The sequence below is a fragment of the Ammodytes marinus genome (assembly GCF_949987685.1).
Source record: "Ammodytes marinus genome assembly, chromosome: 21".
Classification (NCBI taxonomy): Eukaryota; Metazoa; Chordata; class Actinopteri; order Uranoscopiformes; family Ammodytidae; genus Ammodytes; species Ammodytes marinus.
In genome coordinates, this window is record NC_137225.1 from 21,782,481 (window position 1) to 21,795,086 (window position 12,606).

General features: G+C 40.9%; 1 protein-coding gene across 1 annotated transcript in view; it reads right to left on the reverse strand.

The window, feature by feature from the left end:
• Positions 1-275: 275 nt before the first annotated feature.
• Positions 276-12,606, reverse strand: part of LOC307268116 (cadherin-18) — a 71,448-nt gene continuing 59,117 nt past the window's right edge. Inside the window, exons 10-11 of the mRNA XM_080050639.1 lie at positions 7,096-7,347; positions 276-949 (exon numbers count right to left, since the gene is read on the reverse strand). Of these exons, the coding sequence (XP_079906765.1) occupies positions 411-949; positions 7,096-7,347 (791 nt within the window). The 3' untranslated portion in view covers positions 276-410. The remainder of the gene's footprint in view (positions 950-7,095; positions 7,348-12,606) is intronic.

Sequence of the window (12,606 nt, forward strand, 5' to 3'; positions counted from 1 at the left end):
CTTTGGAGAAAGAAGACACACATACACTTTTCTCACATATCCACTCATATGGATTTCAGGACTTTATTGAGCAATAAAAAATATACACTGAGGAAAATGCCATTTTCCTTATCCCCATATTGTTGTTCTTTCATCTCAAAATCCGATTCAATACTTCCAGACGAACGACCCATGGTCCGAAGCGACAAAAAACAAAACAATGAAAAAAAAAAAAAAAAAAAGAGCAGTCCTTTTTAGCTCAACAGGAGAAGTCCCCAAAAATACCACCGGAACAATTCAAAATCATCTCTGTTCTGTTTTTATATTGTTCTCATTGAAATTTTTGAAAACACTGTTTTTTTTCCAAACAGATTTGGTTAGAAGTTTGAACAAGGGGGGGTTGGTGGAGGTGGCGGTGTGGCGACAGAAGACTAGGTCGTCACATCTGAGTCCGACTCTGCGAAGTAGAGTCCGGCCAGTTTCTGGAACTCTGGCCCCCAGTCATCCAGGTAGGTGTAATCCTGCTCCGACGATTGCGTGCCCGTGCCCAGGGAGTCCAACGGGCTTACGGTCCCTGTAGGCGAGCCCTGGCCCTCGTAGGCGTAGGTTTGGAGGGAGTCGTAAGGCGGGCCGGTGTTGTCCATATCTGCCTCCACCAGTCTTTGCCTGATGAACTCGTGCACATCCGTCTGGTCTAGTTCCATTTCAGACGGGCTGCGGCTGCGTTGGCGATGGTTGTTAGGCGGCAGGATGCAGTGCTGTTGCCTAGAGTCGGGGCGAACGTCCCGCCTGAACTTGAGCTCCTCGGCGGCGGCCGGGTTTCGCAGCGCGATGATGTCGAAGGCCTCGGTGTCCTCCTCGCCGCCGCCCTCATCGTCATAGGTGACCACGTTCTCCCGGATGTCCTCCTCAGAGATGATCAGAGGCTCCTTCTTGCTCCGCCGCAGTGTGACGAAGACAACCACGATGGCTGCAAGACAGAAAAATACATTATGGATGAATAATTAATAAAAAAATTCAAATTTATTTATATATTTTTTTTTTGGGGGTGATGAATTTTTTTTAGAACACAAACAGACAACTGAAAAAGTGAACAAGTTTATTTCTGGAAAAATACACACCAATTTGATATGTTATAGTCGTACAAAGACAACAGACAAATTGTTTGATTGTAATTTAATTGACAAACTGTTAAGCAGACCAGTGTCACGTTAGCGGAACATCTGCATGTGGTTACGATCCTCAGTCATGTTTTTATGTTAATGCCAATCACTGGGTTGTTTGTGAATTCATAGCTCATGACAGACAAAACATGTTGTGGTTCGTAAACAGCCCAACCAACTGAACACAAGATGATTTTTATATGCACATTTATACAATTTCCCATCAGGACACTGAAACCGGCCAAGCGTTGAAGAGTCGTAAATCAATAACGCAACAATATCAACGTTGTTTGTAACGACACACTGACTGTAAACTGTTGAGATGACAATGTACACATTATTATAATATTTAGTGCCCAACCCTGCATTCAGCCAAAATTCAAAACACAATATGAAAAGAAAGTGAATGTTTCGGTATATGGAGTCTTGTGTGATCATCATATAGCTGTATGTGAGGCCAATGATATAATGAAGAGCCAGTTGCACCACATTGAAGAAAAATATAGCTAAATATCTTTGCAGATAAGTAGCTTTTCCAACCTAATGAAGTCATGAGGCCAAGTGGCATTTGATACCATGCTACGGCTTATACAACTAATGAGAGCTATACTTCATTGGGTTAATGATGACCTGTTATAATATGTTAACACTAACATTTATTTAATAGAATTGCCACAGCGAGGGAAGTACATTTTCAGAGCAGCGATTCAAGAAGTTCATTATGCTACATTAGCGGAGATGAGCGAGCTCCATCAGTGCTACACACAAATTGCAATGACTGTTGGCATGAAGAAAAAAGAGGAAAATTGGCAATCTACACCAAATTGGTATATGCTATATATCTAAACAGCAACACAACATATAAACAGAGAGCTCAACCGAGATACAGCTATATGGGGCCATGGTGGTGGTGGTGGATTAAGAGGAGTTAGTGGGTTCAGCTGTCATAACACTGTGGATGCAATGATGCGTTTCACTAATCTACTTTATTTACACATTTTTATTGTATACTATATACTATAACGCCATTTCAAAGAGAGGACCTAAGCCTCGGAGTAGATTTAAGCTCGAGTCGTTGAGCCATAGCCCCACATTTAGTTCACCGGGGCATCTGAGAATAATCCCATTCAGACTGCCGTAGTGTGGAATTAGTGGAGCAGAGCAGGCTGAGAAATGCCAGACCTCTCCCTGGTTGTGTCACAATGAACAACCTGGACCAACTATTTAACATTGAATACCCCACTTTAATGGGAAATCATGGATTAACTAACTCGTAAGTGATATAGCTTCATTATAAGCAAACATGTTTCACAAATTTTGCGACACATACTACAGCCTCTTAATCGTTGCATTGGTCGTCGGGGAGTGACACTCTTTAAACTAGCCTTACAAAATAATATTTTATTATAGTATAAGTACTATAAGGCACAGACTTTTTTTTATTGTCATGTAATTGAAACATTTTGATCTACAAACAAGGAAAGGCAAGGTCTAATGTAGTTTTGTAATGATATTCTGTAATGCTTGTTATTCCTTATGAATATGTGCATTGATTATGATTTAGTGATTGGAAGCTTATCTGTGCCCCCTCCCCACTACAATTCCAATTAATCAAGTTACCTTGCAGCTTTGTTTGGATAGTACAATGAATCAACATTAAGTCTGAATCCAAACTCCTACTCTTATTTCTTTGTCTCTTTATATTTTAACTGCAGGGCCTGAAAATCAAACTTCTGAGCCTGGCAGGATAATGGACCATAGAGCTCAGTCAAGTGAACTGAACTATTTGTGAGGCATTTTTAACAAGTCGTGATTGAGTTGCAGTTAGGCAATTTAAAACTATATATAGAATATAGGATGCAAACAAGTAAACGTCTCCATTATTGACTATTAACTTGGGACTGTACCCTAAGACGCCCTTTGACTGAATAAATGATGCACAGATTCTAGCTACATATATTTCATTGTTCAGTGCAGATCCATACTTGTGTTTTAATGGAAAGTCTCCCAACCTGCATGTGATTAATCTATGCACAAAAACAAACCCTAAAAACAAATTGACTTTATTCCCATTGGTCCCCAAGTAGGGGTTACAGAGGGTGAAAAAAACAATTTCGGTTGGCTAGTGTTTATCGTTCCAACTTGTTTAAAGCAACCAATTACACAGTATAAGAATTCCAGAGCGGTTGAGGTGAGCTGGGTCAAACCCCCGGTTAGCAGAAGAAGTAAATAAAGAATTTGTTTTGTTTTTCATTTACTTCCCTTATGAATATTTTTTGAGTTTAAACATTGCTGGTTCGCCTCCTGTTTCCCCCGCTATCTGCACTTTAATAACTCTCTGTGGTTGAGAAGTTAACAACCAACAATATAAAACAGAATAAAAGTGTTACACACACATACTGAGTTATTGCACCTTCATGATTTACCCAGCATTCCATCCACCAGACTACACTTCGCAAAAGTTCATGACCTAATTGTGTTTATGGAATATTCCTATCCCATGTACACACCATAATACAATACACTTTCCACATTAACGCCCCCTCAATGGTCCATTCATTTCATTTCATATGCCTAGCCCAGACAAGTTGAGCATCTTACTGTTGCTCAGAGTAACACTCATGGCACCGGAGAGCATTACTTCCAGTCTGCAGATAACTATTTGCTGCAGTAGAAAGCCATTGCAAAAGTCTCATTCACGCTGCATTTACCCTGGTTATGGAAGATTACGTTGAAATACTATAGGGGACTGTATTATATTGAAAAAATAATGTGTTTAATTTAAGTAAGGCACAGGCATCAAATACAGCATAACGTATGCACACAAGCAATACTTTGAGGCAACTTTATTGTATTGTTGTCTCATGTTTTTAAAATATAAGTATAGTGCGGCACTTCTTCAACATGATCAATACTACAATCATAATTTGTAATAATTTACAATCAGTTTTAAGACAGTTTTCTAAAAGCGGTTTTATATTTACATGTAATCTTGACCCAATTGTACTATAAATGACAGTTTGATTGATACTAGTCCTTTCATGTTTTTGCTGTGGCAATGGATAATATCTTCAAATTCACAGAAATGTTGTATTCTATTTTCCTATATATACAATGTAAGCCACTTGGGTTTACTCTACAAACACGTAGGTTAGTTATGGTTGTATTTGTAATCCGATTCCTCTTATTATCCAGATAGCACTGCAATGCCTTAACATTTAATTTGACACTAAATAATTACAATCCAAACAATGTTATACTTATGAATAGTTGATGTTATTTAAGAAATGTGTCAAGGCCTTTATCAACTGAGTCAACTAAGACATACTTTGTTATCTATATTTAGTTTACTGCAGGCTTAGTGAGGAAGGCTTATTAGAGGGCACAGAGATAAAACATGGACGGACGCAACATCATCAAAATAATCAGACACAAACAAATCAGCACCGATGAGCGAGTATTAAAAGTGTTAGCAAAGCCTATGTAAGTAATACAGTAGACAGTGGTACGCTGGCTAAACTTTTGTCTGTGTTTAATGAGTCAAAGTATAGTAGCATTGTAGCAATAGCTAGCAAATATTTTTTTTTCCTCATGGAGGTCACATGTTAATACCAGCTGTAAAGGGGCCACAAACTAATGTGGTTCTATACTAAGCCTAACAGTAGGGAGAGACAAATAGCATAGGGAGAGTCAAATGTGAAACATGCCACACACGTTCCGAGAGGGATTTTTAATAGGGAAATTACAGTTACATAGTATGTGTCGATAGACCACGATTCCACCAGAAAGAGCAAGGTTTTTCTTCAAATCGCACCTGGTATACACCAGAGATGCTCAATTATGGAACATGCTGCAGTGCTGTTAAATGGAGTGTGGAATCTGGTCTATTTTTAATGTGACCAGCTGACAAAATGACAACTCTCTTGGGGGGGGTTGGTGGTGTTACCATACCTATGTCAAGTACCTGAGCTATGTGTGAGACACTTGACTTGTAAATGGAAAGTGTGAACCCAATTGCTACAACGGTCTGAAGAAATAAAAAAATAAACAAAATGTCTGCTTGTTTCTCTCTCTCTCTCTCTCTACTAACAAGTATCTGCCTTGTACTAATGATTAGGCATTCAGCGTGTGTCTCTCACTCATGCGTCTGCCCCGAACAGTGGTGATGGCCTTTTGTTCGCCTCAGCTTGAGGGTTTGGCGTAGAGGAGGGGAAGACAGCCCGTATGAATATGCATAACCTTCACGCACTAATGTCCACAGACAATCACTGAAGAGAGGCAGGGAGTGCAGCAAGGGTGAAGACGTGTTACTAGACAGTTTCGCCTTGTTATGTCCTACTGCAGATTGCAGAGGACAAAAAAGGGTCCGCCATATATCTCGCACACTAAATTTAGCCGACAGGGTTTTTTTTTTTTGGACCTTGGTAAATGTTACCACTTTAACAGCCCAATGGACTGACATTCATTTTACTCCTAACCCGGTATACAACTGTAGTGTTTAAGTGGGTAAATCTGATCGGATATATAAGAGTCTTCCCATTCGATTGATGCAAACCATTTCAAGATATGATCACGACAATCGGCGGCTATTTCTAACCCTAACCCTGACTCTAAGTAAAGTTTACAAGAACAATTTGACTACAATGAGTCCAATTTGATCTGATTTAGGCTTTTTTTGAGTCTTTTTCCAGAGATTACCCGCCTCTAACATTATATTCCCATTGTATCAATACCGACCCGTGAAGCAGATTCAAAGTGACAAGAATCATATTTACCAGTTTATAAAGAATCATTTGCTGTCACTGTAAAATACTGGTTGCTCTAGTTTACACGGCACGCTCACTCACCAACTGAGCGGAATGTATTCTGGATACTGCAATGAGCTGGTAACACTGATGTAGTCCTGTTTATTTTCAGTGTTTTTTTTCTTTCCGGTGGAGTTTTGTATTCATGGCGCAGAAACACATCCGTCACACACACCAAAAACAACAACAGCGGTATCTCCGACGGCTGTCACCACATTTCCTCCGTGCCTGTCCTCCGCTCTCCCAGTCATACCACGCGGCGTCAAACATGTGCCGGGCAGGGAGGCGAGGTGTGGGAGAAGATTCAATTGCATACCAAATCAACGGATCTGAATTGACTTTCAAATTAATCGACAACATGTGATTTTAGGTGGGATCTGATTTTCTGATGCAAGCTGCCTGTGTCTGAACATGAGTCGTCACTGTCCAACAGCCATAGGATTTATTTTAATTTATTTTCTCAGTTGTATACACCTCAGTTGTTTCTCCACGCAAAATGACCATGCATCCTTCATTGGGTTGGGTTCAGGGTCTTCCTTTTTCCTTATTTTCCTAACACTAATATATTAGGAGGGAATATTAGTCTATATTTTAATTATTGGACCTCGATATATATATGTTCTTATTTACCAAAGAGGCACATGCCGTATATGTTTCCAAAGCAGAAATATACACGTACTGTAAGAAGTATTTCTTCTAAAAATCGTTTATTTGAAGGCTTAACTGTTTTGTCCATATAGAAGGTACATTTGAATCGGTAAGCTGTCGTTAAGGATTTTGTAATTGTGACTACGAAAGCCAAAGTTACGAAAAAAGACCCCCCATGTCAAGGGTACTGCCCAAGTGTCAACCCGCTGTACCCCTAGGGTACAATAATGTGCTTACTTTGCTGAGAGTGTACCTCTGCACTCTCTAACTCTTCCTCCCCCTAATTTTAAATTATACCCATGTCCTCACACGTCTATTCATCCTTCTCCCCGCCTCTGCCCTTGTCAAACCCTGTTCCAAAAACCCTTCCACCCTCTCCGTGCTCTCTCCTCTCTGGTTCACTTCCTCCACCATCCCCTGCATGCCCTGAGGATATTTGCCCCCAGGCCGCTACACCCCCTGCTGCCTTTCCCACCAACGCCCCCACCGTCCCAACTCACTCAGCAGGATGACGATGCACAGCAGGATGGCGATGAGAGCCCCCGTGCTGAGGCCGGCTGAGGACAGGAATGCCTCCCCCTGGCACATGCGGATCTTGCCGTGGCGCTGGCAGGGGCACACCCGCAGCGTCAAGGTGCTGGTGCCACTCAGCGAAGGCTCCCCGCCGTCCCACACCACGATGGGCAGCTCGTACAGCTCCTGGGTCAGGTGGTTGAAGCGCCGCCGCCGGGCTATGATGCTGGCCGTGCTGTCTGTAATGAAAGAAAGAAGAAAGAAAAAAAAAAAGGTTGTTAAGGAAAATTAGACCCCAAAGGCTGAAAGGGACTTAATTGACAGTTTCAATGTTTGTCTCAATTGCGTCCCCCTCTTTAAGCCAAGCCTGCAATTACTTAGTTATGATATGAAGACAGCCATTTAGATTAAGGGTAAGAGAATATTTAGCTGAACAGTAAAAAAAAATAAAAATCCAATCCGCAACATTGCACAGCATTGTGAATTGGTATCTCAAACTGCTAAATTTCATACTGTGTCTTACCGTCCCTTTACCCGGTGTGCCAAGTCTAATTAAATTTAAAAGGCGTTTGTTTACTGTTTTAATGTGCTGCAAAAGAGCACTTCAACCTTGGCCTCAGCAGAAACACTTAATGGATTGTGTAACGTGCATAGACAGCAATACAAGGGACTGGATTTGTAGAGAGGAAAAAAAGCAAATAAGAGGGAAGCATTCAGCAAAGGTGATGCAGATACTAAATGTAGATGAAATACATTAAAAGGAGCGTATTGTGTTACTTGTGGCACCAGTACTCTCTCCCAGTTGGACTAGCCTGAATGCATGATGTTAAATATAACCACAACCTTAACATGTCTAGCTAACTTGATCTCATACAGTATATTATATCCAGGGCATCTGTGGACTCTAAATGTATATGCTGAGCTAAAGACGTGCTGATTTTTACAAAATGGTTGCATACCAACCACCGCGGGCATCCTTACTTCAAAGTGTTTCCACAAAAAGAAGAGACGTATACAGTATATCCGGCACAGCAGGCTACTTTCCAATGTCTTCTATACTGCTGTAGCCAAGTCAAGCAGACTTGTTAACTTCAGCCAAGTGTATTTATTGACTTCAGAGGGCTGTGGAACAATAGGGAGATTATGTAAATGTGGAGCTAGGCCTATATATACCATTATATGTAAGTGTGTGTGTGTGTGTGCGTGTGAATCCCTACATTCAAGTGAAGCAACAACGCCAGATGTTAGACAGAAACGGAGATCTTGCAGACAACATCAGGGGAAACATTGTAGCCGTAGCTGCCATTAGCCATCTGGTGGCATTCATGGTCCAGTCCCAATTCCAACCACCACTGAGTCACTAAGCTACATTGACTTTGACCAGAAACTGTTATATTGTACACTTTCAATTCATTCACTTCACTGCATATTGCACACATTGAAAATAGTTTTCGTAATATTGCACTTTTCAATGTATTCACTTGTTTATACCATTTTGGTTTTGCCACTATTGACAATCTATTAATTGTATATATTACTTATCTCATATTCTCTTATTTGATCCTTTCATACTTATTGCACCGTAGGTTGGAGATGAACGTCATTTCAATCACTGTATGTCTGGCACATAATGCAGACATTGACAATGCAGTTGACTGTCTGTACTGCTTAGAGCACAAAATGAATGCCATAAGAGTGCTGGAAACTTTCTTCAAGGATAAACTAACCATTGCCAACAGAAACCGCTGACTACTGATTCAGTGCGTCTGCAACCTTCAACTATATCTATACACAAAGAGCTACATAACATAGTATACAATACATTTGTCAGAGCTTGATACTGAGGCATTTGAAATGAAAAAGGTAAATAATCAACTACATTAAGTAAGTAACCCCTAGACCTTACTGAGTAAAAGCTTTTCTGACTAATTCTTGCCAGGGTAAGACAGCTATTATAAAGTTGCCAAGGCCAACACTTTAACAAGCTTGTTCATACTTTCACCCACACTGTCTGTCTGCACTGGAAATAGCACAGTTCATGCTGTTTCCTTTTGAAACAGTCAAAAAGAAAACGCTGATTTGACACGTGCTGGAGATGGTTGGATAACATTGCCTTTCAACAGTCGTGCCCGCTAAGAAGCTTACAGTCACACATAGGCCATCACACGATCATGCTGGGCTGAAGGATTTTTTACCATCAAACATGCAATGCTTACTGGTACATGCAGGGCCGTGTGACGGGGGTTATCTCAGCAGGAGGTCACCACTTTATCTGTAATATGTAGGGCTTTAAATAGCTATAGGCTTACGGATTGCAAAGAGTACTCACACATCATGGATTAAACATCTGCTAAATCTAAAGCCTTCGAAAATCCATTTAAATAGTTTCATTATTAAGGTAACATATCTCAAATATTGTTTGTTCCTGTTTATGACACACACAGTCCCTGGCACCTACATGTAATGGCCGGTAGTGGCAAAGTGGTTAAGGAGGTCGCCTCTGGAGTGCAGGGTTGGAGGTTCGATCCCCCGCCTACCTGCTACATGTCGAAGTGTCCCTGGGCAAGACATTGAACCCCAAACTGCTCCTGATAGTTAGCTTGCACCCTGCGTGGGAGCTGCTGCTATCGGTGTATCAATATGTGTGTGATTGGGTGAATGTGTGTACGAAGAGTCCATTTACCATGTACTAACCAGTGCCTCACATGAGGGAGATAAACTACAGACTACAGAGAAACTTGCACATTGCCTGCTGATGTGTATATAACCACGAAACTTGACATTCAATTTTGAAAGAAAATGCTGAATCGCGCACAGTGGCAAACAGGCTTTTTTCTTTTTCCGCCCAACAAAATACTAAAACACCTCCGGCTTGCTGTACTAGCGCGCTGCCGCTCTGAGACCTCGCCTCCCACTCCAATCTCCGCTCCATCTATGAATAATTAGAATGATCGACAGTTGGAATGACAACACGTACTTCAAGCTTTATTAAGTCGGACTGGCAGTATCACCGTATCAGCAAGCAGATGGGATGGGGGGGTTTGAGAGAGAGAGAGAGAGAGAGAGAGAGAGAGAGAGAGAGAGAGAGAGAGAGAGAGAGAGAGATGCAAATAATAGGGAGTTGGAAGATGAGAGCGGAATAGGGAAGAGGGGGTTTGTATGTGTGTACTTGTAGATATTTGCAAGGACCGATTTAAGCATTTTAATCATCTGAGTGAGGACATTTTTTGGAAAGTAGGGACCTTTTGCCTGGTGCTATCTTCTTCAAAGGCCTGTTTGAGGGTTAATACTTTGTTTTAAGGTTAACATAAGCTCTACTGTATGTTTGAGTCGGTGTAAGGGTTGGGGTTAGGCATTTAGTTGTGATGGTTAATGTTAGGGTAAGGGGCTAGGGAATACATTATGTCAGTGAGTGTCCTCACAGCGATAGAAGTACAAGGGGGTGTCTGTGTGTGTGTGTGTGTGTTTGTGTTTGTGCCAAAGAGAGAGCAGGGAGGACGAGAAGGCGGATGCTGAGGCAGACCGAGACAAACAACTTGTGTGTACGTGGTGTTCGCCTTCGCAGCCTTAACAATTTGAAGCACGGAAGCGCGGCAGCCCGGGTCCTTGTACAGACCACATGCACATCAATTATGTCATGCTAATTCCACATTAAAGCGCCTCCAGTCGCAGGTGTGTGGAGGAGAGCTGAGCGCTTGTTGATTAATGCCGCAGCGAGATTGGCCATCTGCGCACACACACACACACACAGACACACAGCATCCACATAAGATGAGATGCAGCACAATGGTTAGCTAGCACAGTCACACAGTTTAAACCGTGTTGTGACAGCTCTTTGCTATGTGACGTTACCTGTGGTGGTGCAAGGCGGGTGACCACACAGATAACGAACAGGAATGTGCTTTTCACTGTGTGGATTTCACACTTCACACTCCTTCAAAAAGGAGTCTGGACATTTTGATCTGTGGTATTTTTGAAAGGCGCTAGTAATATTTTTTTAATAATAATCTTTTTCTGGTTTATAGGTTTTCCATTACATCTAAAAATAAATGAACACTGACATTACTATGTATGTGTGTGAGCGTCTTCACAATCCTGTGGGATTCCCCCTTGCACTGGGTTCGTTAAGCAAAGAGAGCGAGCCACTGACTGGCAAATGGTCTCATTTATTTTTTCCCACTTTTCCAAAAGCATTAGCAGATAAGGTGTAGTGTCACTTACTCAACCTTATGGATTCCTGTCTCTACATCTTAAGATATGAAAATATTTCACAGCAACAGATAATAAAAAAGAACACAAAAAAAGGGACTGGAAAAAAGACATTGAAAAAAGTTCATGATTTGAAGTGTACCATTGTATGCACAATGCACTCTAGGAAGTCCATGGATACCATCACATCTGTGCAGTATTAATTGATAAAATAGATGTTCAATCACGCTCCAATGTAAGATATTTATCAAATGGAATTATCTTTGTCATTCTGGCCATCTATAAAACGTATGGCGTGTGATAATAAAAAGAAGCAAACCAAAAATATACTATCACACGTCAAAGCACATCTCCACAGACATCACACTTTTGCCTACAGAGTGCACTTAGCTGGATTCTTTGTGAACTCTAGTGAGTGGGTGTGTAGGTGCCTCTGCTCAGTTCCAGCACCAACCTTCTCTCCAGTTGCCACTTTGAATACAATATACATTGTGGTGGCACTTTGTTTGAGCTGAATATGCATGAGGTCACATTCTAAAGGTTGGTACTTATGGGGATGGCTCAAGTTGCAAATGTCAAGAACGTGTATACATTGTGTATAGGTGCAGAAGATATTTTAGATCCATACCATTGTTCTCATATGCTACAGTTCATTAAGTCATACATTATGATGACTGAATGGGTTGTATCATAAAATCCACCATCATCAGCAATTACATACTGTATGGTCTTAAGATCAGGGTTTATGGAATGCCAACAATGTTTTAAGAATTGTTTTATTAAGGAATGTCAATTATTTCAAACACATACAGTAAGGCTACTCTTGGAATCAAACCTGAATCTTGGCAGTCAAAGAGACAACTTCCTAGCAACTATGTTACTTATGACTGCAATAACGGTTCACTCAATACTTAATCACTTCAGACAACTAGACTGCTTTGGAGAAGGTCATATCAGAGGTCAAGGATATCGGATTTGGTCAGTAAAAAAATAAATAACACAATATCTGCACATGTGATATGGGACTCTGTTCAGCTAGCATTTCAAAAACTTCATCATGTAAACATGAAATAAAAAAAAACATAGTATAGTGATTTTGTTGTACGTGACTTTTGTTTGCTATTTTCAAGGACATACATTCACGTAATCTCGACACACAGTTTCCCTCCAATACAGTCCATTTTAAAAATAACTGGGGGAAACCATAACGCTTCAGATGTCTGGTGACAATGAGATAATTTACAAGCTCCGGCCTATCAATTAATCTTACTGTAATGCTGTTGACGACC